Source organism: Polypterus senegalus, chromosome 17, assembly GCF_016835505.1.
Source record: "Polypterus senegalus isolate Bchr_013 chromosome 17, ASM1683550v1, whole genome shotgun sequence".
Taxonomy (NCBI): Eukaryota; Metazoa; Chordata; class Cladistia; order Polypteriformes; family Polypteridae; genus Polypterus; species Polypterus senegalus.
The window spans coordinates 93078201-93102891 of record NC_053170.1 but is presented as its reverse complement, the minus strand read 5'-3'; the positions used below and the strand labels follow the sequence as shown (position 1 = coordinate 93102891).

Below are 24691 nucleotides of genomic sequence, written 5' to 3'. Positions count from 1 at the left end.
GCTAGATAAAAAAAAAATACAGGGGTAGCGCAAAATCCGTTAACCCCTTAGTTAAAAGCAGCTTTTACAGTCCGTCCGTCAGCCTCTAGGCGACTGTGCACATAAACGTTTTCTCGGACATCAAATTAGATGAATCGCGTGCTGCACCGGGCCAGTGTGTTGCGATTCCTGGGGAAAACTGCTGTGTCGTTTACTTAGTAATACTGGAACATTGTGTGTTTCTTTACGTATGTCTATTCTGTATTGTACTGTATAATGTTAGTTAAAAAAAGGTGTTTGCATCTTTGGAACGCTGCGCCCTGCCATTCGACCCTTTTCATATCATAAAAGGTGAATAAATGTTGTAAAGGCTTTTGCATTCTTCGCATTCGTTATTTCTGCTTGGGTCTGAAGCTGGCAGGTCGCTCGGCGGCAATGGGATGAGGTGGACAGGGAGAACAAGAAGAAGCAGCCTTTTGTATCGAGCCCGCTGCAGTGCCACACTCGCCCGACGGGATGTCCTGCTTGGATGACGCGGGTCGCATTTTACTAATCCCTCTTTCGCATATGATTTAAACATGGATGGATGTTTCGTATAGTTCGGCATTGGCTTCTCGTGCCAGTTGCTTGCTTTTTTTAATTTCTTACCGTGACGGAGCTCTGTTGTTTTAATTTCCGAGTTACGCAGATTTCAAGTATCGCGGCCTCTCGTCTGGCGTCTGTGGCATCACATGACGTGCTTCTCCTAAAAACCTAAAAGTTTGTGAAATATTTATTTCAGCTTGCAAAAATTAAACATTTTTTAATTATATTAGATTAACTTAAAATTTTATTTAATTAAATTACATCATTAAAATCAAACATTAAAAATTGTGGCTGATGTGGTGATCTGCTGAAGGGACCGTTTGGGTTTGGAGGCCAATATCCCCAATGCCGATAACAGAAAGTGTTGGTGACTGCTAATCCTGACTGTGCCCACTGGCAGTTGATCCTTGAAATGACAGGCGTCTGGCTTCTGTGGCAAAGTGGCGAATTGGTTCACAACAGGCATGATGAAATGAGGCTGAAGTTGGCTATTTATTTGCCAGCTAATTCAGATTTTCCATTTCGCGCTGTTGTATTTTGCTTCATTTAGCCAGCAGATGTCGCTAAAAACCTATTCTTGAACATAAAATTTAAAATCTGTAAACTGATACATAACTGTCAATAGCTATGGCCTCATGTTTTCTGTTTTATGAAAATACATGAGTCCTGGTATACTTTTCTGTACTTTCTCTGAGTGATGACATTAAGAAATTAAAATGCAGTACTATATGTAAACACGTTGTGCAAATTATTAGGGACACCACTACACCTGCTGACCAATGCAATTATCTAATCAGCCCATCATGTGGCAGCAGCGCAATGCATAAAATCCTGCAGGTACAGGTGAGGAGCTTCAGTTGATGTTCACATTGGACACCAGAATGGATAATAGATGTGATCTCGGTGATTTAGACCGTGGCGTGATTGTTGGTGTCAGACAAGCTGGTTTGAGTATTTCTGTAACTGCTAATCTCCTGGGAGTTTCACACAAAACAATCTCTGCAGTTTGCTCAGAATAGAGCATCCAGTGAATGGCATTTCTGCAGATGCAAACCCCCCGAGAACGGCCAGACTGGCTCACCCTGTACAACTGTGGTGATGAGAAAAGCGTCTCAGAATGCAGAACACTTGGACCCTCGAGGCTGCCGGCCAACAGCAGCAGAAGTCCACCTCGAGTTCCACTTTTGTCAGACAAGAACACAAAAGGCGAAGCTGCAGTGGGCACAGGCCCACCAAAAGTGGACAGCTGACGACTCAAACAGCTTAGGCTGGTCTTGGTGGATCTCGATTTCTGCTGAGACACACAGATGTTATGGTCAGAACAGCATGGATCCAAGCACTCGGCCTGCTTTGTGTCAGCAGTCCAGTCTGGTGGTGGTGCCATGGGGTGGGGAATGTTTTCTTGGCAGACTTTGGGCCCCATTAGTACCAATCAATGATTGCTTGAATGCTATGACCTGTCTGAGGATTGTTGCTGACCTTGTGCATCCCTTCTTGGCCACAATTTCTCCATCTTCTAATGGCTCCTTTCAGCATGATAATGCACCATGTCACAAAGCAAACTGGTGTCATGAACGTGACAGTGAGGTCAGTGTTCTTCAGTGGCTTTCCCAGTCACCGGATCTGAATCCAACCGAACCCCTTTGGGATGTGGCAGAACGGGAGATTCACAACATGAATGTGCGGCTGATAAGTCAAGTCACACGGACCAGAACCTCAAAGGAATTTTGTGGAAGCCACGTCATGAAGAACTGAGCGTGTCAGAGAGCAAAAGGAAGTCCAAACCAGTGTTAGTATGGCGGTCCAGGGGGCTGATTTGAAAGACTTTCTGCTCTGTCGTTAAGGACTTTACTTTACACACAGGGTCTTGAGTGGCCCCTCAGAATGCTGATCTTAGCCCCGTCCAGAGCAGTGATGCTCAGCCATTGTCTTCTACAAGCTTCACCCAAAGACTTGCAGCTGATGGTGGGATTGATAACAGAGACCCCCGGGGATACCCTCCCAGTGAGAACTTCAAAAGGGACACTATAAATAACTGGCCCCAAGGTACAAACTGTATTAGTGTTTAAAAACTGATGAAACTTGGTGACTTTTCCTACAGTTTCTCCAATTTAAGAAATGTTAAAAAAAACGAAACATTAAACATCCCATAATTTGTACAGTTTTTTTTAAAAATGTTTACCTTTGGCCTGTTTCAGCCATCCGTTGACATTGACAGATTTTTTCCACTGCATTTCAGGTATTTTCTGTTCACAGAGCACACAAAGTCTTCCGGTTTATCTTTTCAATTCAGAAATGTAAAGCCCCCCACCAAAGTACCCTTTAAAGTCACCCTTGTGCAGAGCCGCTACACATTTTGAACACTGCTGCCTCCTTTCCACCATACACTCCGGTGGATTTTGCTCCCCATTTTAGGGAACTTTGTTCACAACCTATAAAAATGTCACCAGAATGTCACCTCATCCTCTCAGACTGGTGAGGGTCTCGTTGACCCCGATTTCCCCGATCCCAGGCACAGGCTCCTGTTTGTCTTCACCAAGGCCCAAGTCAGCCCTGAGATACGATCCCTCCAGCATGTCTTGGGTCTCCAGCCAGTGGGAGCTCCAGGGGAAGCCACCAGAGAGGAATCCTTACAACATGTCCAGACCACCTCACCTGGCTCCCCTCAATCCGGTGGGAGCAGACACTCTACACTGAGGCTCTCACCTCCTACACCTCCATACCTGAAGGACTGGAGACTCCAGGGGCCCCATGATCTCCTTCCAGCTACACTTCCGGGGGTGACGGCAGCCCTGCACAGGAGGGCTCAGCCATTCTCCAAACATTCCCTTTCGGTGGCCACGGTCCCTCTGTCGTCCCGTCTGAGGTATTGCCCCGTGCAAGCTCCTTTCCCCGGTCCCTCTGTTACGGAGATGTAAGAATCCTGGCAGCCCATTACACATCCTACCAGCCCAGTGTCCCTGGAAGAAGCCTCACTCGGGCCACTTGTAGTCGCGCTCTCATTTTTTCAGTCGTTACCCACAACTCACGAGCAGATTACCCAATAAAGTGAGAGCTTTGTCGTTAGACTCGCCTCCCTCTTCACCGGGCCAGTGCCACACAACAGCTGCCTTCACTCCAGTCTGCTTGTCAGTCTCACATTCCCTTCTTCCATAGCTTGTGAACAAGTTGATCCTCCACTAAAGGCGGTTGTCCCTCCTTCATCAGGAAAGAGCAACCCACTCCTTTCCACGAAAGACCCAAGGGCCTCCAACTTGGAGGTGTTGATCCCCACCCTGAACCTTAACCTAACCACCACCTCACCCTGGGCCGTCACCTTGTTGTTGTGTTGGCTCTTTGTGCACAGAGCTAGGTGTTCTGGAGAACTGGTTTGGGACAAAGAATGGTTTGCAATGACCCTCATAATGGCACAAATTGGATGGAGAGTTACCCTACGCAGGATAGGATTACCTGAACTCACTCCCGGCGCCAATCATGAGGAGCGACGTTCACTGGCGGGCACCTGGTGGTCGGGCAACCCACCTAACCTGGGGGAGCTTAGCCTAAAACAGTGATGCAGAGCCATCTTGTGATGCCACCTTAGTGACAGGCATGGATGGACCTAAATGTCATTTGTTCTAAAACTTCAGATCATCGGGACTAAGGGTTAAGATGGTAATACAAAAAAATCCACACTGGATGGTGTCAAGAATGTTCCATCTTCAGGGCTCTGATACAATAAACAATATCACCCCGAACAGGCAGGGGGCACCGTTACTAATCGCCTCTCCTTTTCCACCTGCAGTTCTGAAGCTCACCAGCTGGGAGGGGTGTGACCCAGTATCTATACTCACACTGAAGCCCCACCCTTTCTGGGCTGGTGGTATAAAAATCCAGAAGCCACCAGAAGTCAACGTTCATGGCGGACCATCAGTTGAAGAGAACTGAACATTTGCTCAGGTACTTTGATTTGCTCTATTTTGGCTCACACCAGTTTTGGACCCAAGTGTGCACTTTATTTTCAATCTTTTTGGCACCAGCATTAAACAGGGATATTGGCCGGAGCTGAGGGAAAAAGGGTAGGACCAAGTGAGGGCTCATTCAAATAAAAAGGTGGTCTTTCCACTTCTGGTCAGCTCCACTTCGTGTTTCATTTCGTGAGGGTAAGTCAGTATTGAAGCACGTCTTGGTGATTATTTTGTTTGGGTTGCCTGCACACACGTGGACACACGGTGTGTCTGTGGTCATCGTGGTAAAGTTTCAACCTCATCAGTGAAGTCTGTCTTGTTGTTTTCTAAGGTTAAACAGCGAGTAGTGATGTTTCTTATAGGCTGAAAGTGTACTGGGGGTCAAAATCCTCCTCGGTTCATCAGAGTCGCTCAACACGGTCATTAATATTGGACAAGGAAGCGGGTGTCCCACTGCTTATTCACTTGTCTGACCAGTTTTGAATTTCTCGATCCATTTCTGAACACTCTGCCGCGGTAACACACCGTCCCCATATTGTACAGAAAGCCTTCTATGGATTTCAGCTCCTGGCACACCTTCAGCCCATTATAAGAGGATCACTGCTGTCCTCTGGTGTGAGTGGAGCAGGTATGTTAACTCTTAGAAAGCAACAAAAGAAGTGGGAATACGGGGGGTTTCTATAGGTGGGAACAAAATTTGCTTAAACGCAGGAAGCGAAGGGTTATGGTGAGAAGAAGGTTTTTATTTTTTTAGAATGAAATGATGTTAGCATTGATGTCCAGCAGGGGGTCAGTGCCGGGGCCGCTGCTCTTTTTAATATACATAAATGATCTGGACAAGCATATAATCATTAAGGTGGTTAAGTGTGCAGATGATGCCACCCTAAGTGGAGAGGCAGATAATGTTACAGAAGGACTTGGAGAGCAGACAGGCTTGGGGAGATGAAACTGAATGTAAGTAAAGTGTTATGTGTAGGAAAAAAGTGACGATTTGAATACACAATGGGAGCTCTGAAAGCACACCTCATGAGAAGGACCTGGAAGTCATAGTTGACTGGTCATTACCTACAGTACATCCAGACTGTGGACAGAAAGGGTCAAGAAAGCTAATAGGGTTATTACAACGTGTGGAGTACAAGTCGAAGGCTTCATAGCACAACACTAGTGAGGCCCCACCTGGAGTACTGCGGTCACCTTAGGTCTCCATATTACAAGAAGGACAAAGTATCACAAGAGGAAGTCCAGAGGAGAGCGACTAGGCTTCTTAGGACTACGAGCTATGAGAGAGTGAAGGAGCTGAGCCTTTTCAGTTGAAGTACAGGGGGGTTAAGGGGGCAGGACTGAAGTGTTTGAAATGACGAAAGGGAATTAGTGGAGTGGATTCCAGCTGTCTGCGGTGGGCTGGCGCCCTGCTCGGGGTTTGTTTCCTGCCTTGTGCCCTGTGTTGGCTGGGATTGGCTCCAGCAGACCCCCATGACCCTGTTGTTAGGATATAGCAGGTTGGATAATGGAGGGATGCATGGATCCCAGCTGTTACTTTAAACTCTGCAACAAGAACCCAGGGAGACACGGTTAGAGACTTGTCAAGGGCAGAATTTTCCCAAATGTTACAAAGTTTTTCTTCATGCAGACGCATGGAGTACATGACCAAAGATATGTGGTGGAGAGAAGGACTTTAGGGACCTTCCAATCTGGACTTGATGTTATTTTGGACAATCGAGGTGAGTCGGATGGATGAACTAAACCTGAAAAACTGACAGAAGAGAAAGAGCACCAATAAGAGGCGAATGAGGTGAGCAGCGGAGTGAGTCCCTCTGACGTGGGTCCGCTACTTCTTCAGATTTATATTAGTGACGTCGATTCTGCAGTAGTTAGTAAACTTGTGAAATTCGTAGACGATACTAGAATTGGAGCAATGGCAGACACTGAGCAGGCAGCAAAGGAAAATCCAGAAAGTCCTGAAAAGGCTTCAGAAGTGGGTGAGTGCTTGGAAAATGGAGTTTAATGTAAAAAAGGCAAAGTGCTACACGGAGGTAAAAGGAACATCAGGGGTAGGGTAGGGGATATGGCCATGAATGGCATGCTCTGGCACACTTAATCCCATAAATAAAATCTTATTTAAAGGTATATACATCCTCTACCTTTAAGTTAATAAAAAAAAACACTCTAAACCCCTTTTCTATTGTTTAAATAGTTCACTCATGCACAGTTTTAATAAATATCTATCAAATTTCATTCCCTTTGCAGTTAAAATTCGACTTAAAATAGAAGGCTCCAATAGAATGTCCCCTATGTTTTCATCGACCTAAGAAGGAAATAAAATGTTAGGTTATGTCATAAAAAGTGTTGAATGTGAACCGAGGGACGTTATGTTCAGGTTACTATGACACCCCAGTGAGGTGACATCTGGAGTATTGTGAGCAGTTCTGGTCACACCGTCATGTCTCAGCCAGGAGCCCCGGGATGGCTTCAGAGTCTCTATTGTTATTTTTATTGTTAAAGCTACTTTTGTCGATTACTGCAGCACTCGTCGTCTTAGTTTATGTATGTAAGCGCCCTGTGTTATGCTCCATGTGTTTCGTCGGTGGTCCCCCAAAAGGGGTGGTCATCTGCCAGTCACTGCCTTCCATCCTATCAATCTGGAGGGTCTCCCACTATTCCTGGCGGCTCATTTCAGTCGTGTCTGGGAGCGGTGAATCCACTTGTGCCCTGTTCTGTACTTTCATGAACTGTTGGATTTTAAAATGTTTGTTGTGTTGGAAATAAGCCATTTTACGAGGTCTGTCCAAAAAAGAAACTAAACGTAAAAAAAAAAACAGAAACATTTATTATTATGTTTACAGCTTAATCAGACTTGCCTCCTTCAAAGTATTCCCTTCCTTTATTTATACATCATTCCCAAAGTGTTTTTCCATTTCTTGAATGCGTCCTGGAGCTCCTTTTGTGGAATGTCACATTAATCTCATGTGAATTTTCTATTATTTAATATCTGCGACTTTTCAGGGCCTGTAAGAGCCACTCGTCATTTGACTGATCTAAGAGCTCCTGACTGACTCTGACGCGGTTCGCTCTCTGCTCATAATGCATCTGTGTAACATGACCTTTTACTGATGCCTACTTCTTCAGCATCTTCATGGACAGAGTGAGGGACAGCTGGTAGCCTGGTCCGGCCAGGATGCCCTCAACCCGGAAGGACAGGGGTACACAGCTTACACTGGGCCTTCTCTTCCCCCAGGATGCTAGATGGCAGCCAACCCAGGCTGGAATTCCCACGTGGGTGCCCACAAGGCATGCCGTGTATTGTAGTCCTGTTGGGTTCTGTGGGGTCCACCAGGGGGAACTGCGGGATTTGAGAGTCCCTACTCTGTAGGGCTTCAACCTCACCTGGAAGTGCTTCCGTGCCCCAGCTTCATATCATCAGAAGTACTTCTGTGGATTGGATAAAAGGGGCTGTTTAGCACAACTCAATGAGCCGGAGTCGGGAGGAAGGGGAACAATGCTAGTGTGGACGAGTGGAGGCCGTGACAAAGCAAGAGAGAAGATAGACAAAAGAGCAGCATTGCTGTGTGCCTGCTGGGTTTACTGTGCTTGTGGCTGTGGTGGGAAACGCTTACCTGCAATAAAACTTTCATCCATCCATCCATCCATTATCCAACCCACTATACCCTAACACAGGGTCACGGATTCCTTTAATACTTTAGGCCTGAGCCTTTGTGTTGGGTGTTTGGGGAGCTCAAGTGCCCCCTGGTGTCCAGAACAGTTAGGTGACGATTTTCAGGAATGAAAGCAAGCACTTTCTGCTCTAGTTTTGATTCAGGACACTACTGCCATGTACTCTCTGACTAACTGATATGGTGTGATTGAGCAAGTAGTTAGGTGAAAGCTGATGGTCACCACTACACACTACCACTGTCGTGAGTCTGCTAGGCTGGTTCGCTGGCACAAGTTTAGTTTCTTGTCAGACAGGCCTCGTATTTTATAAAGTTGTGTGTCAGCCCTTGTTGCTAGCCAGGTTTGAATATTTTTCTCCTGTAGTGGGCATTTTTGGAAGTGCTTTTTAGGACTTGTGTGCTTTGGGACATAACGACAAATCATACTGTGACAGAGAATTAAACCTGTTTAGTCTCGAGCTGAGGAGACGGCGTGGGGACCTCATCCAGATCTTCAAAATCCTCAAAGGCATTTAATAACGGAGAGCCAGCAGAATTGTTTCCTGTTCAAGGGTGACCCACGTACTCAAGGACACCTAGTGGAAATCGAGGAGAAGTGCATTTAGGACCGAAGCCAGGAAACACTTCTTTACGCAAAGAGTTGTGGGAATCAGGAGCAAACCACCGAGACATGGAGCTGAAGCAGAACCTCTGACGATCTTAAAGAAGCATCAGGATGAGTTATGGGGACAGCCCGATGGACTGAATGGTCACCTCTGGTTTGTCACTTTTCTCACGAGTTTGATGGGCCGAACGGCCTGTTTTCGTCACAAGTTGTAAAACAAGAGACGTCAAGGTCGGCACTGCAACCACAGGCACGCCGTGTTTCCACAACCCAAACAAAACCATCACAAAAGGGCGGATTATCATCGACTCACCTTGGCATATCATGGCAGGCACGGTGCCTTTCACCACAGGCCGGCTGCACAATCTCAGTGGAGGCTTTTCTTTTTTCAAAGCCGCAGCGGTCAGAAATAAAATGGAAAGCCTGATCATCTTTCAGCGGCTGCTTTATTGATAAAAGCAGGTCGTCCTGGAGCAGGATTAACAAAATAAGAAGAAATAAAAACAAAAATAGAGGTGTATCTCTCCATTCAAATCAAGGAAAATGGAGTCTGTTTTTTTTTTGTTTGTTTCTTTTCTTTTTGCAGCATCTAAGGATAAAAGCAGGTTACAGTTCCACTCATATGAGAACCGACAAATACAGTGTTGCTGAAAACTGCGGCTATTTTATTGCATGACAGTCAGTTCCTTACAAACGTCTCACACACTTTTTGCAAGTCTAGGATTCTCATGAGAAACAGTATCAAATACTGAGATTGAAAACATTTGAAAAATACTTTCCGTATAAAACAGACCTCAACGGGGGCACCGTCTCGCGGCCGATCCTCTGCCATTTTTGTAAGGGGGCTGGGGTGTGTGTGTGTGTGTGTGCTTCACCGTGAAGAAGAAGGCAAAATTGAGAAGACAGTTCAAAGCACCCGGGCACCTCGGCTCGCGCCAGACAGCCTTCAAGAAATCAACCTTTTTTAATGCCGAGTGGGAAATTCAAGAAATGTTTCGTAAAATGCAAAAGAGACGTGGCGCCTTTCCAACGGCAGATCCGGTTACGGTAATAACCCGGTAACGCGACATTGTCGAAACTCCGCCAGACCCTCCAGAAGCCTGCAGTCTGTTCTGGCGATGCCGCTGATTTGCTTGAAGGCTGTTTCAACAAGAGGATTGACTGGCATAGCAACCACACACACTGTACTGTACAGCTGGCACCTCTTTAAACTCATGGGTTCATTGTTTAAACTATTCACTTATTTTATATTAATGCACTATTGGCTACTGTTTGTGCTTAAAAAAAAAGCATTAAAAAGGTTTCAATAAGAAATGTGTCTTTAGACTCATGGATGCCTCGGAACAGACTGCTCTAAGAAGGACATGAATTGTTTTCGATTTTTTTTTTTTTGTTTTTTTTCCTGTTTCCTTTAATCGAAAAACGCTAAAAATGTCAAATCAGTGAAAAAAGAACCAAAAAAAAATATATATATAATCAAAAACTGAACTCAGGTAATCCCACCCCACCCAGAAAAAAAAAAATAAAATAAAAATCACAAAATTTCTACATCCTGCATCAACGTTATGGCCCAATAATTTAAGAAAATATATATGTAGTGTCTCTAAACTTTCATATTGCTTTGTATCTCCTGTCACCCCTGGCTCCCCTGTGCACCCAGGACACGTCCCCATCCAGGACCTGGAAGTCTGTGGGCCCGGGGTGAGGTTGGCCTTTTATTTTTTATGTTCTGGTGGCTGGTGGAGATCCTCGGATGTTCTGCTGGCTTTCTTTGGATGTGTGTGTTCCACCAGTAACCAGGATACAAGATGTAAGCTCCTATGTTTCATGGAAGAAAAACAGTCTGCTTCTTTATTTTTTTTTTTTTGGCAAATGTGGAGAGTGTCTGTCTGATGATGATGATGATGGTGATCGATCGAGATTATTATTGATGATATTCGAATTATTGTCGTTATTATTATTAATCATTTCCTTCTAATTCAGTGTTCAGCATCTGTCTTCTCAAAAGAGAAGCTATGAAGAGTCAGGAGCTTTGGGTTGGGGGAGATCTGCGTGACTTCTGGCAGCAAGGCCTCCCCTCCCAGGTCCAAGGAGTCCTTTGAATCGCAGGAGGGGGCGCGTCTCCTAAGACAGGTGTCTCTACTGGGTAAGGGGGAGAGGCCAGAGTGAAAATTGGGCAGCACCAGTGGGTCCTGGCACTCGGGAGGGTCTATGGAAATGCAAGGGGGGCTCATTTTTTTCTTCCGCCTCGGCGAAGGCTGCTGAAAGCTTTCCGCCCGTGAAACAAACCCCGAGGATCCAGAGCTGCGCTGTGGGCTACTTTCCACAGAGGAACAGATCTCGATGGAGTGTCTCCGGGGATCGTCCAGCCACGAGGAAGGCCGGGCCACCAAGAGGCGACGGCCTTGGGTGTCCACACTGTGGTATTTTTTTAGGTCTCTCAGGCAGGTACTAGGACCCCTAATTGAGTCTAAAGAAGGGAGGCCTGAAGATTGACCCCCTGTGATGATGTGTGTGACCTCCTGGTCAGCAGGGTCCTGGGAAAGCTGCTCGCTGAAGGGACTCCTCCGGACTGGCTGGGGGCTGGGGTATTTGGAGATGTTGTATTGGTTGTGCGGTTGCTTCTGGGTCCGGACGCTTGAGCGGCCCATTTTAGGAGAAGCTCCAGGAGTTGCGGGAACAAGCAGTACTGCGGGCTGGAGCCCCGCCGACACAGGGAGTCCGAGGACTGAAAGATCGCTCTGCTGGTTCTTCTCCACAGAAGTAACCGATTCCTTGGCTTCACCGTAGAGGGTATCCAGGGAGTCATTGGTCACCGCCACCTACATTGGGAATGGAGAGCAAAAAGGGGAGTGATGGGAGGAGGAGGGGGATTCAGTCGTGTGGGAGAGGTAGGTGGAGGAATATGGACAGGAAAGAGTTAGAAAGGTTAATAGGTCACTTGACTGGTTATTTGGGCAGCCTGCATACAAAACAAAGCAACCAAAAAAAACCAAAGCAAAACAAAAGCCCAAATATCTTACTGTGTAACCCCACTAGCTAATCAGATGCTTTGTGACCAAACTCTTCTGCAAATGCACAGCCCAAAAAATGGAGGGTCAGTGTTTGGAGGTCATTTTTTTGGTTGCATAAAGCAGAAGTGGAGGGAATGATAAAAAGATAGGGGCACAAGCAGAAAAATCTTTGGACAATCAGGCAGTGAGCATGCGCAGGTGGCACGTGAGGGCACCTCTGGGCGTCAAAGGCACTGATGACTGCCCATTTGTAAAGGAATAAGCCGATCAACAGCGATAACTTACTGAACATCCAAATTCACTTGACAATTGCCAGCATACAGTTGACTCAGAAAGTCTTCAGACCCCTTCACTCTCCGCACTTTTTTATTGTGTTGTGGATTCAATTTTAAAGGATTGTGATTCCTCGTAATTCTATACTCAGTAACCCACAATGCCAAAGTGAAAACACGTCTCCAGAAAGGTTGGCAAATATATTAAAAATGAAAAACTGAAATCTCTCATTCACAAAAGCATCCAGAGTCTTAATCCAGAACACACTGAAAAAAGTAAGGTGTCACACACGTGTGCATGGGAAGCAGCTGAAGGGCTTAGACAATACTGTTTATACATCTGCCCAGGGGCGGGTACGCTGGCGCTCTTTCTGAGTTCTCTGCAGGTCTTACCGGGAAATCCCACCAGGAGCCGCCATTTCCAGGAAGGACACACCACCTCGGTTCCGTGATGTCACTTCCAGTTCGGCCCAGAGGGCGACATCATTTCCGCCCTCTGAGCTATAAAGCTCACTGCCTTTGCTTAGGCAGGCAGTTCTGTTTTGGACTCTGTTGTGTAAACAACTGTTTGAAAATGCCTCAAACTTTGCAGCCGGAAACCGCATTAAGCGGGTGGCTGCCCCAAACCTTTCACGCAGTTATTACAGTGGCGTAGTCGGCAGGATGGTGTCCCGAAGAACCGGGACACGGACTTCAAGGAACCAGGTGGGTGAGTACGGGGCCGAGTTTGGGGCAGGGAGTGCGCGGAGGGTCAGGAAGGGCGGTGCAGGCTCTGCTCCACGAGCATAACCGGGGCTACCAACCCATCTCGTGGAGAAGGTAGAGGGGACCCACAGGCGTGGGCTGGCTTCTGGGGAAAACACGAGTGGCTCAGTATGCTCTTCTGGGTAGGAAAGCCGAGCTGCCCATCGGGACCAAGGTCCCTGTTAGCGATGGGCTGTCCCCAGGCCGGCAGGTGAAGAATATAATAGACTGGGAGTTTAACCCAACAAAGGGCTGTCAGAGCAGGCTATGGCTCTCTGGCAACAGGTGGGTGAGTGGCTACGCCATTTGATTGACCCCTTGCAAATAGTGCAGCAAGTGGCCTGTTTTTGCTGCTACAGCGATACCCCAGGAATTTGCCCAGCCGGCCTGGGGAAATTCCATTCCATGGACGAGCTGCTACAGCTCTTGCAACCCAGAGGCCGGCTGTGAAACCTGGGAGGCAGAACAGCCGCTCTGTGGACTACCGGGAGTTATGTCCTACAAAGCAGTCCCTTCCACGCAATCCAGAGCCTGTTCGAAGTCGCCGGGCCGTCTGGCTTGCGACCTGTCGATAGGGGACAATGGCGGGGTTGTTTGTGTGCCCTTAGCAATCCCTGGCGGATAAACATACGGGAGAGCTTCTTATTAATGGACATATGATAACAGCGCTGTTTGATTCCGGCAGTAGCGTGTCTGTCGTTGCTCGCCGTTTTGTTCTACCGCAACAATGGATTAAGAAAAGACCAGTCTAAAATGTATACGGAGATATCCGCTCGTACAATACCGCCCGGTGTTACGTATGTCTCGGAGGAACCCTTGGCGCTTACCGTGGCGGTACACCGGATCCTCCGTTTCCGTAATCCTCGGGCGGACTGGTCTGACAGTAACTGTAGTTTAGAAAGCATTCCCCGAAAAGCTTTTGGCCTCGTTATAGATGATAAAGACTCATCTCAAGCTGCTTCCACACCGTGTAATCAGCCGACAGGGAGTGGGGCGGTAGGCCAAGAGAGTGACGAAGATACTCCCGGACCGTCGCGGGCTACTACGTCATCCACTAGCGCCCCGGCAGCGAGGGAGGATTCTCCGCCCTTGAGGTCAGCCCGGACCCGCTCTCTGAGTTGCACTTTCAGTTTAGAGCGGCTCCGGCTTCTTTCAAGAGAGAACAGTGGAATGGCGACTCTCTGAAGCACATAAAGAATGCAGTGGTTCTCGTTAACGCCAACGACGCATTTGCCCATGCCACAGGGACCTCACTTTGTCATGGATAATGAATTATTGTATCGGGTTGCTGAACATGAGGGAAGGTCCGGAAGTTGTTGCTAGTCCAGCGGACCTACGGCGGCAGGTTTGCGAGTTAGCCCACTCTCACCTTCTTGGAGGCCATCTCGGCTCCGATAAAACATTAGAGCGCATTAAGCTCCGTTTTTTTTGGCCGGGGATTAATGAGGAGGTTAGCGCTTTTGCATTTCCTGCCGGAGTGTCAACTGCGGCAAATTCCTAGGAAGGACCGTGCTCCTCTGATTCCCCTTCCCCTTATTGGCGTTCCCTTTGACAGGATTGGGGTGGATATAGTAGGACCCTGGAGCCCTCAGCCGAGGATATAAATATATACTCGTCCTCGTGGATTATGCAACCCGATTCCCTGAAGCCGTTCCATTGCTCGGCTACCACTAAAAATATTGCACGGGAACTAGTAGGAGTCTTTTCACGTGGGCATTCCTAGAAAGTCCTGACGGACCAAGGAGCGCCTTTCACCTCGGAAGCGTTCAAGGAGACTGCCAAGTTACTGAAAATAAAGCATTTAAAACCTCGCAAACCGATGGGCTAGTGGAGAGATTCAATCAAACTCTCAAGCAAATGCTACGTAAGGTAGTCAGCAAGGATGGGAGGAATTGGGACCAACTCCTCCCCTTGTCCTCTTTGCCTACGGGAAGTCCTCAAGCCTCTACGGGTTCTCTCCCTTTGAATTACTATACGGAAGACAGCCCGGGGCTTATTAGATATTTTAAAGAGGGCTGGGAAGGGGAGGCACAGCCCTCCACTAACATTTTGGAGTATATCGCCCAATAGATTTGATGTAATAAGACCTATACTAAAAGTCATATCGAGGAGGCACAATCAGCACAGGCCGCCTGTATGACCGTGTACGACTCTCCGGGAGTTCCAACGGGGATCGCGATGGTATTGGTTCCTACTTCACACTCTAAACTGCTCGCACATTGGCTAGGCCCCTCTGAAATTAAGGAGAGGAAGGGATTGGTGACTATTTGGTGAAACAGCCCAATCGCCGACCAGCTGGCGAATATATCATGTAAACCTGCTGAAACCGTGGAAGGAGAGGGATCCCACAGCCCTGCTCTCTCTTGCGAAGTAAGTGCCCTTAATTTGGAACAGCTATCTCCCAGACAGAGACAGGAGCTCGAAGCAGCTATCCGCTCGGTCCCAGAGGTGGTAAGTGAACAACCAGGTCGGACCTCTCTGATTGCGCACGACATAACTGACCGGGGTGATCGTCCGTGGCGACCCTACAGACTCCGGAGGCAAAGAAAGTAGAAGTGGAACTGGAAATCAAGCGAATGCTGGCACTAGGAGTGATCGAGGAAAGTAGTAGTCCCTGGTCCAGCCCCATCGTCTTGATTGCTAAGCCTGGCGGCAGTTGGAGGTTTTGCAATGACTTCCGTCGGCTCAACCAAGTTTCCGATTTGATGCTTATCCCATGCCTCGCGTGGGCGACCTCCTCGAGACTGGGACCAGCCAAATTCTTGACTACACTTGACATGACAAAGGGGTACTGGCAGGTTCCTTTAAGTCCGAAGGAAAAACCGCGTTCACTCCTAGCGGACACTGGCAGTATCGCCTTCCATTCGGGTTACGGGCCTGCGACTTTTCAGCGTCTGGTGGACAAAGTGCTCCGATAACTCGTTCTGTGCTGCCTATCTGGATGGCGTTGTCATCTATTCCAGCACCTGGAAGGAGCACATACAGCAGGTCACAGCAGTATTACGGACATTGGGAGAGCCTCGCATCAACCCCAAGAAATGTTACTTCGGGTTGAGAGAAGCCAAATATTTGGGCTACCTAGTGGGCCGGGGTACTGTGAGGCCACAGTGTTCCAAGTTGCAAGCCATAATGGCCTGGCCCGTCCATCCAATCCTTTCTCGGTTTGGCGGGTACTACCGCCGGTTTGTGCCTCGTTCTCGAGAGCGCGCCCTTGACCGACTTGACAAAGAAAAGAGCTCCTAATACGGTGGTATGGTCTGATAAAGCGGGGCTGCATTCAGTGACTTAAAAGGGCTCTGACTTCAGCACCTATCTTAATCTCCCTAACTTCTCTCTCCCTTTTGTCCTCCAGGCGGACGCCGGACACAGGCTTGGGAGCCGTGTTGAGCCAAAGCGTGCGGTGTTGAACACCCGTTATGTACCTGAGCGGAAACTGTTGGACGGAGACCAGGTGCGGCGGTGGAGAAGGAGGCTCTGGCGATCAAATGGGCGGTGGCGCAGCTGCGGTACTACCTCTTGGGTCGCGTGTTCACTCTGGTGACGGATCATGGTTTAAAGTGGATGGCCCTTCACAGGGAGTCGAATCCGCGGGTCACGAGGTGGTTTCTTGACCTGCAGCAGTACAAATATACGCTCGACAGGGGTCCCTTCATGCCAACGCCGATTCCCTCTCCGGGCCCACGACCTCTCGGTGCAGGTCGCCCGACCCGACGGGTCTGGGCTGAGGGGGGAGTCTTGTCACACACGTGTGCATGGGAAGCAGCTGAAGGGCTTAGACAATACTGTTTATACATCTGCCCAGGGGCGGGCGCTGGCGCTCTTTCTGAGTTCTCTGCAGGTCTTACCGGAAATCCCACCAGGAGCCGCCATTTCCAGGAAGGACACACCACCTCGGTTCCGGCCCCAAGAATGAGGTCACTTCGGTTCCGGCCCCAAGGGTGATGTCACTTCCAGTTCGGCCCAGAGGGCGACATCATTTCCGCCCTCTGAGCTATAAAGCTCACTGCCTTTGCTTAGGCAGGCAGTTCTGTTTTGGACTCTGTTGTGTAACAACTGTTTGAAAATGCCTCAATAAACCGCATTAATGGCTGCCCCAAACCTTTCACGCCTCTGGTCTCCAGTTCTTACAAAGGTAATAATTCACACTTAATATTTTCAATTTGAACCAATATAATTCTTTTTAGCTTATTGATCCCACAATTGTTAAGTTGAGGCAAATCATTTTAGAGTGATTGGGTGCAATGGCCTTGTTTTATACTGAAGTAAATCTATTTAAGTTCTTCTTCTTTTTTGGCAGTTGGAAAGCCATCATGCTGGAAAGTTCGACCAGAAGAAAATACAAACGGCCCCTCAAACACAGCACACGAACAACCTAAATATTAGGTTAACTAAAATAAGATTTTTAAGTTTATTCCCTCCATCACAACTTACTTTGGTACAAACACATTTTTTTTACTTTGATTGAGATCTGAAACCAAAGATTTCAAGCTACAACACTAAATGACTAATCTTAAGTTGCTTGAATGACAAAATTTACGTTGAATGAACAACAGCAATGTTATACTTTTTACAGTGCATTGTAGTAGCCACTTTGGTGACAATTGCAGCTTCAGGTCATCTTTTGAAAGTCTCTGCAAGCTTTGCACACCTGGATTTGGACAGTTTATCCCATTCTTCCTGGTAGATCCTATCCAGATCGGTCAGACTGGATGGGAAGTGTTGGTAAACTGCCATCTTCAGGTCTCTCCACAGATGTTCAGTTGGGCTGAGACTCGTCCTGAAGCCTCTCTAGTGTTATCTTGGCATGTTTGTCGTGCTGAAGGGAGAAACGTCGCTCAAATGTGAGCTCTCATGTACTCTGGAGCAGGTCTTCCTCATAGACCTCTCTGTATTTGGCTACATTTGTCCTTCCCTCAATTCTGACCCTGCTGCTAAGAGGCACCCCCATATCATGATGCTGCCACCATCAAGCTTCAGTGTAAGGATGGTATTAGACGGGTGATGAGCTGAGCATAATCTTCATCAGACATAGCGCTTGGAATTCCACTCAGAAAGTTCAATTTATGACTCATCTGACCAGATAGTGGCGGAGTGGTGGCTCTGAGGCTAGGGGTCTGCACTGGTAATTGGAAGGTTGCCGATTCGAATCCCGTAAACACCAAAAGTGACTCTACTTTGCCAACCTGCAGGGAAAACTTGGGGGTTGGTGACAGAATTGGCACTCCAGCCACCATAAAAATGCCTCACATTGGTTCGATTCCATCTGAACTAGTGTGGTGCTGAGGTGTCATCCGTTGCATGGCTGCACTCGGGTCCTAATCTGGGATCCTGACTTGGTTTGTCATGTGGTGGGTGCGGCAATGCGCTGTATTGGCAAGCTCAACGTGTGAGTTAACAACTCTACCATAAACGCCTGATTGATGGACTGTTGCTGAGACGGCTGTCCTTCTGACAAGTTCTCCCATCTCAGCAGAAGACTCTGAAGCTCATGACATTTGGGTTCTTGATCACCTCCCTGACCAAAGCCCATTTACTAAGTTTAGTTGGTCCGCCCACTCTTGGAAGTGTCTCAGTAGTTCCAAACGTCTTCCCTGTCACCATTCTTGAGGCCACTGTGCTTCTGGGAACACTCAGATCTTTAGCCGTGGTTTTAATCCCCTTGCCCTGATCCCAGTTTGATCACAGAGGTCTACAGCAAGTTCGTTGGACTTCATGGCTTGGTTTTTGTCCTAACATGCAGTTGGAATTGTAGATCCTCCATACTGAGATACAAGTATGCCTTTCTAAATGACGTCCAGTCAATTCAATCTGCCACAGGTGGACTCCAATCAAGTTCTAGAAACATCTCAAGGAGAACTGGAGATTTTTAATACATTTGTAAACCTTAATGAAAACAGCTTTTCACTTTGTCATTATGGGCAATTGAGTGTTGATTGATGGGCAAAAATGGACAATTTATCCATCCGCTCTAATGAAAGAATAAATCTCAGTGTGTCCATTTACTTGCCATGCCTCTGTCATTTCAATCATTCACAGCATTGCACTTGTCATTCCAACAGATGGTGCATTGCACACATTAACACTGCTTTTAGGAATCCCATAGTAAATGGCATATGACAGAGACACTACGTGTGTACTACGCGGTGCACTGCAAACGTTACAGTGATTACTCAGACTTACTTCCTCCTGTCTTAGATGGGTAGCACAGCCAGTTTAACAGCAGATCTGTAACATGACAAAGTGTGCAGAAAGTCAAGGGGTTTGAAGATTCACTTCAATTCACTCTTCCTAAAAAGTGCGTGCTGCTCAACAAAAAGCCATGTTGACTTTCACTCAGAAATAGTCGGACAGCCCACTTTAACTAGTTTCCAATGCTCCCAGTGAGAGAAGCATATGCTGCCCATTGGAAAAAAAACACAATTACTTTCATCGAGGGGCCCAGCTCATGAGAAAAAAAATGGCTTCTTTCGTTTGAAAATTCAAGATGGAAGGTTATGCACACTATTCATCTGTGATGGGAGATGCACTTACAGATTAGAGCAGGGGTGTCGCACTCCGGTCCTGGAGGGCTGCAGTGGCTGCAGGTTTTCATTCTAACCATCTTCTTCATTAGTGACCCGTTCTGGCTGCTAATGAACTTCTGTTGCCTTCATTTTAATTAACTTGCCTCAGGCCCCTTAGTTGTCTCTTTTTCCTTAATTAGCAGCCAAACAAAAATGAGACACAAAACAAGCCGCCATGTGAGCAGCTCACCTGTGCCCATCACACAATATCTTAAAATAAAGAAAAGTGAAGTTCTCGGTGAGGTTGATCTCTCAGGTCACCAAAACATTTTGACGAAGTTCTTAGAAAAAACAGAAAAATCAACAGTTTTGGAAATGTCTGCTGTGGCCGAATGAGAGCAGCAACAAGCCGTGGAATTAAATAACGAGTTTAATTAAGAGCAAGAATCAGCTTCTCATTAAGAAACTGGTTGGAGTCTGAAATCCCAATTTAGCTGGTCATCTGTTGGCTCGTTTCACGTCTCATTTCTGTTTGGCTGTCATTTAATAACTGATTAGGAAAAGGAGTAGAATGAAAACCTGCAGCCACTGCGGCCCTCCAGGACCGGAGCTGGACACCCCTGGATTAGAGGGACAGATCAAAGTTGAAACATACCCACTAGGGGGCGCAGCAGCAACAAAGCTTAAGAACTGCTGCTTTAAGGTAATCAGTCCTCACTGACGCTGCTTCAGAGCTGCAGGCCTGTTAGAGCAACGGCTTCACACGAAGAAAGTCCTACAGAACGGCCTTGGCGCCAATGCACTTGGTCTGAATACCCATCAACAGCTGAAAAGAGCATTCAGATATATTCTTAAAGGCCTTTGGCATAAGTGAATGTGATTTCACGTGGGAGATGATTGTGAGTAAGTGTCCAACATATGGCAATACCAACAAGGCCATGATGACTAATGGTGAGAGTGTTACATATCGCCCCCTGTCTGCAGAAGTCCTCCTATAGCAGGGAAGGCAGGAAGTTAAAAGCAGGAGTATCTGTGGTGACGGAGGTATGGCGGGTCTGAGCTGTGGCAAATGAGACTTAGCTGGATGGGGAGGAGTGGGGACGAGAGAAAAAGAAAAGAGAAGGAAAACAAAGAGTTGATAAGAAAGGACACCCGAACGACACGTGGCAGCAAAATCCCTGCTTCAGAGAAAGAAATTAGTAGACATCCACTGGTACTTCAGTCTCCATTGCTGGCTGAATCAGCTGCTTAAACTGTTGAAAGAGGGAACTCGTTTGTGTCAAGTGCCTTTGTTGGGACTTTTCTGTATCCTGGCAGTAAGTATAATAAGATTAGTGATTATCAGATGTTCTGTACTCACCACTAATAACTGTACTCACCACTAACCACTAATAATAATAATAATAATAATAATAATAATAATAATTCTTTTCCTGGTCATTATGTCTGTGGAGTTTGCATGCTCTCCCTGTGCTTGAGTGGGTTTTCATTTTCGGCTCCCTGTTTTCCACGCACATTCCCCAAAAAACGTACACGTTAGGCATGAGTGAGTGTGGATGTGATGCGAGACGGGGCTCTGGGGTGGACTGGGAACATGTAAAGTACTGCTAGACCGGGCACCCCAACATCCTGAATTGGGTTTGAGAAGGTTTAGGTGTTTATTTTTTGTGAAGAGAGTAACTGGAAAACATAAAGAAACTGGACATGCCACCCTCACAACCACACCCATGCACAGCTCCTGTGTTTATCATACAAATAACACGACTAATATTACTTTTTATGCTATTTATATAGAAACATTACTAGTAAAGTGCCCTGGAGTGATGCTCACTTATGGAAAGGTGTGATGGTAAAGCCCTGTCACCTTCCTGTGCTCGCTCTGTACAAACATGGACACAACTGCACTGTAGCCATTAGCGACAGCATTCAGTGTGGAAGGCGCTATATACGTTAAAGATTATTTATTAAAAGGTTTCTGAATATCAAAACCTGACTGGATCTAAGAAGAACATGCATACTGCTTGCCTGTCGTGATATGTGTGATCCCTCAACCTGCCACTGATAATTAAGGAGAGCAGAAGCGACGTGTCTGTTACTTGTTACTCTTTTTCTAAATAATTCTATCTTGTCTCTTTTTGTTTTTTGGCAATGACACTTTTGTAAAGAATTCTTTAATAATGTACATTTCTAAATACTGACAATGTCATAAATGCTAACACGGTAATGATTTTCAACTTTATACACACTGCATTGTGATATTTACACCGATATCTTATATGTAAGCTTCAAGCACAAGCTGAAGAATTATTTCACCAGAAAGGGAATTAGAAAATTAAGATTTATTTGGGAGGAAATGAAGCATTTTGACTGCGGTGGGCTGGTGTCCTGCCTGGGGTTTGTTTCCTGCCTTGTGCCCTGTGTTGGCTGGGATTGGCTCCAGCAGACCCCCGTGACCCTGTGTTAGGATATAGTGGATTGGACAATGACTGACTGACTGAAGCATTTTTAAGCACTTAATACTCTTTAATGGTAATGTTTAGCTATTAAATAGTCCAAATGTTGGGAGTCGGAGTCTTAGATGGTAACTTCCAGTTTGAGTGGACGCTGGCGGGACTGGTCGCCGCTGCTAGCTGGTAACTAGACTATTGCGTTTTGCTGTGACTGGTGATTTTGATTGTATTTTTTTTTTTGTTTGCCATTTTTGCTGATATCTCTGCGTGGCTGTGTATGCATTTAGCTTCAGCCTTACCCCCATTTTGTTTGAAACTTACCGGGTTTGTTCTCTGGACGCCTGAGCTGCCTGTGGCTTCGTCTACAACGTGGACTGGTAGGACAGGCAACACTCAGTTCATTCAGCTTAAAACCTTCACATCCCAACCCACCACTGTTACTTCAGGTGGGCTCTGTCCTGGGGCGTCTTCTTTTTATTATTTACCTTCTCCTTGGCAATATCTTTTGTAAATACAACTTTAATTTTCACTGTTACACTGATGACACCCAGCTCTACCTTACTAGTAAACCCACCTCTTCTTTTCCACCATCTTCACTTATTGACCGCATTGCTGAAATGAAATCCTGGTTTTCTTAAATTAAACATTGACAAAACTGAGGTTCTCCTCATTGGCTTGAAATCCTCATTATCCAAAGCTGATAATCTTTCACTTGCTGTTGATAACTCCGTTGTTTCCCCATCACCTCAGGTGAAGAGTCTGGGTGTCATCCTCGACAGTACTCTATCTTTCTAATCTCACATTAATAACATCACCCGGTCTGCTTACTTCCACCTACGTAATATTAATGGCATCCGGCCGTCCCTCACTCCCCATACCACTGCCATTCCTGTTCACAGTCTTGTTACTTCTCATCTATGGACTCCTCTTTGGTCTCTCTAATAAATCTCTCCATAAGCTTCAGCTGGCACAGAATTCTGCTGCTCACGTCATTACTTGAACCCCGTCTATTCACCATATCACTCCGGTCTTGCAGCAGCTTCATTGGCTCCTGATTTAAGTTTCAAATTGATTTTAAAATTCCGCTGTTAACATTTAAGGCCATTCATAACCTCGCCCCTCCATATCTGTCTGATCTTCTTCATGTTGCCATTCCCTCCTGTAACCTTAGATCCCCTTCTTCCATCCATCTGACCGTCCCTCTCGCCCGTCTAACCTTCACGGGGAGCGGAGCATTCAGCCGTTCTGGAACTCGCTACCTACTGAGCTTAGAAATATCAAATCATATTCATCCTTCAAATGTAAACTTAAAACGCATCTGTTTAAAATGGCTTTTTCTTTATGATTACAGTGGCTTGGTTTGGTTTTAATTGTTATATTTTCTGTATTTTCTGATGTTTTAAGTTGTTTATAATGTCTTTTATTTATTTATTTATTGTTTGTTTGTTTGTTCGGTGTCCTTGGGCTCTCAGAAAGGTGCCTTGTATAAATAAAATGTATTATTATTATTATTATTATTATTATTAAATGTGGGCCTGATGTGCTGTGCTTCTCCTTATATTGATGGACACGACGCTTTGTTCTTTTCCTTTATTGTACAGTTGGGTGCCATCTTGTGGAAAGAAGAGGAAAAAAAAAACACAGCATGCAGTCTCTTGCACTTGAAGCCTTCATTTCACTGACAGGCCTTGCATGTTTGACAGTAGTCAGTCAGTCAGTCAGTCAGTCATTACTCAACCCGCTATATCCTAGCTACAGGGTCACGGGGGTCTGCTGGAAAAGACGCAAGGCAGGGCGCCAGCCCACCGCAGGGCACATACACTTGGGACAATTTAGGATCGGCAATGCACCTAACCTGCATGTCTTTGGACTGTAGGAGGAAACCCACGCAGACACGGGGAGAACATGCAAACTCCATGCAGGGAGGACCTGAGAAGCGAACCCAGGTCTCCTAACTGCGAGGCAGCAGCGCTACACACTGCGCCACCGTGCTGCCTGACAGTAGAGTACCCTTTATTTTATGAGGATAACTTAAGAATTAGATACACTTTTGTGATCATTTTGTTTATGTTGGCTGTACAGTTTTCTCCGTGCACAGGTGGCGTGTCTGTGGTTACAGTGGTCAAGTTTTCACCTCACTCAGTTACTCTCTCTTTTTGTTTTCTAGGATTAAACATGGCCTCTCTGTCCTCTGTTTGCACCAAAGAAGAGCAGCGAGTACCGATTCACTTTTTATGGGTCAAGATCTATAGCAGGCTTTCTCCACAATATGGAGACAGTGCTTTACCACGGCAGAGTGTTTACAATTGCAGTGAGAAGTTCAAAAACGGTGGGACAAGTGTTAAGCACAAAGAAGGAGCAGGACGTCCATCCATGTCCACTAACGATGACAACACTGAGCAAGCCCTTTCCGTGACTCTGGCAAACTGACCAGTCCTGGTTCTGCATATGAGACCATCCACAGCAGGCTTGGCTTTCATAAAGGCTGTGCAAGATGGGCCCTGAAACAGCTCACAGTGGCGCATAAGCCCAAGGACCGCTGGGGGCATTACGTGCAGTGAAAGGCAAGGGGACAATGCTGTCTCAAATTTAATTCTAAGGCATTTTAAAAATAGATTGTAAATATTAATGGACTTACTCTCGTACATATATAGTGCCTTCCAGATAGCAAACCAAGGCAAAGCACCAAAGAACAGAATGAAAGAGGACCGGTGATCCTCCAACTACGACTACTTGACAATTTATAAGACTCTTTGTCATTAACCGCTTAGCCTTTAGGAGGGTTTCCAAGCTCCCCAGTAGATGATAGCTTCTTCTTTTTCTTCTTCCTCTTCCATATGTGAGGTCGTTGTTTTATAGGTTCTTACTATGGCCAGAAGACTTTCCTGACACCAACCCTCCCCATGTACTCCAAAATGGCAA

General features: G+C 46.5%; 1 protein-coding gene across 1 annotated transcript in view; it reads right to left on the bottom strand.

Moving 5' to 3' along the window:
- Positions 1 to 10640: 10640 nt before the first annotated feature.
- The window catches only part of cacna1g (calcium channel, voltage-dependent, T type, alpha 1G subunit), a 435684-nt gene continuing 421633 nt past the window's right edge, over positions 10641 to 24691 (bottom strand). The window contains exon 37 of the mRNA XM_039739383.1: positions 10641 to 11608. Coding sequence (XP_039595317.1) covers positions 10766 to 11608 — 843 coding nt within the window. The 3' untranslated portion in view covers positions 10641 to 10765. The remainder of the gene's footprint in view (positions 11609 to 24691) is intronic.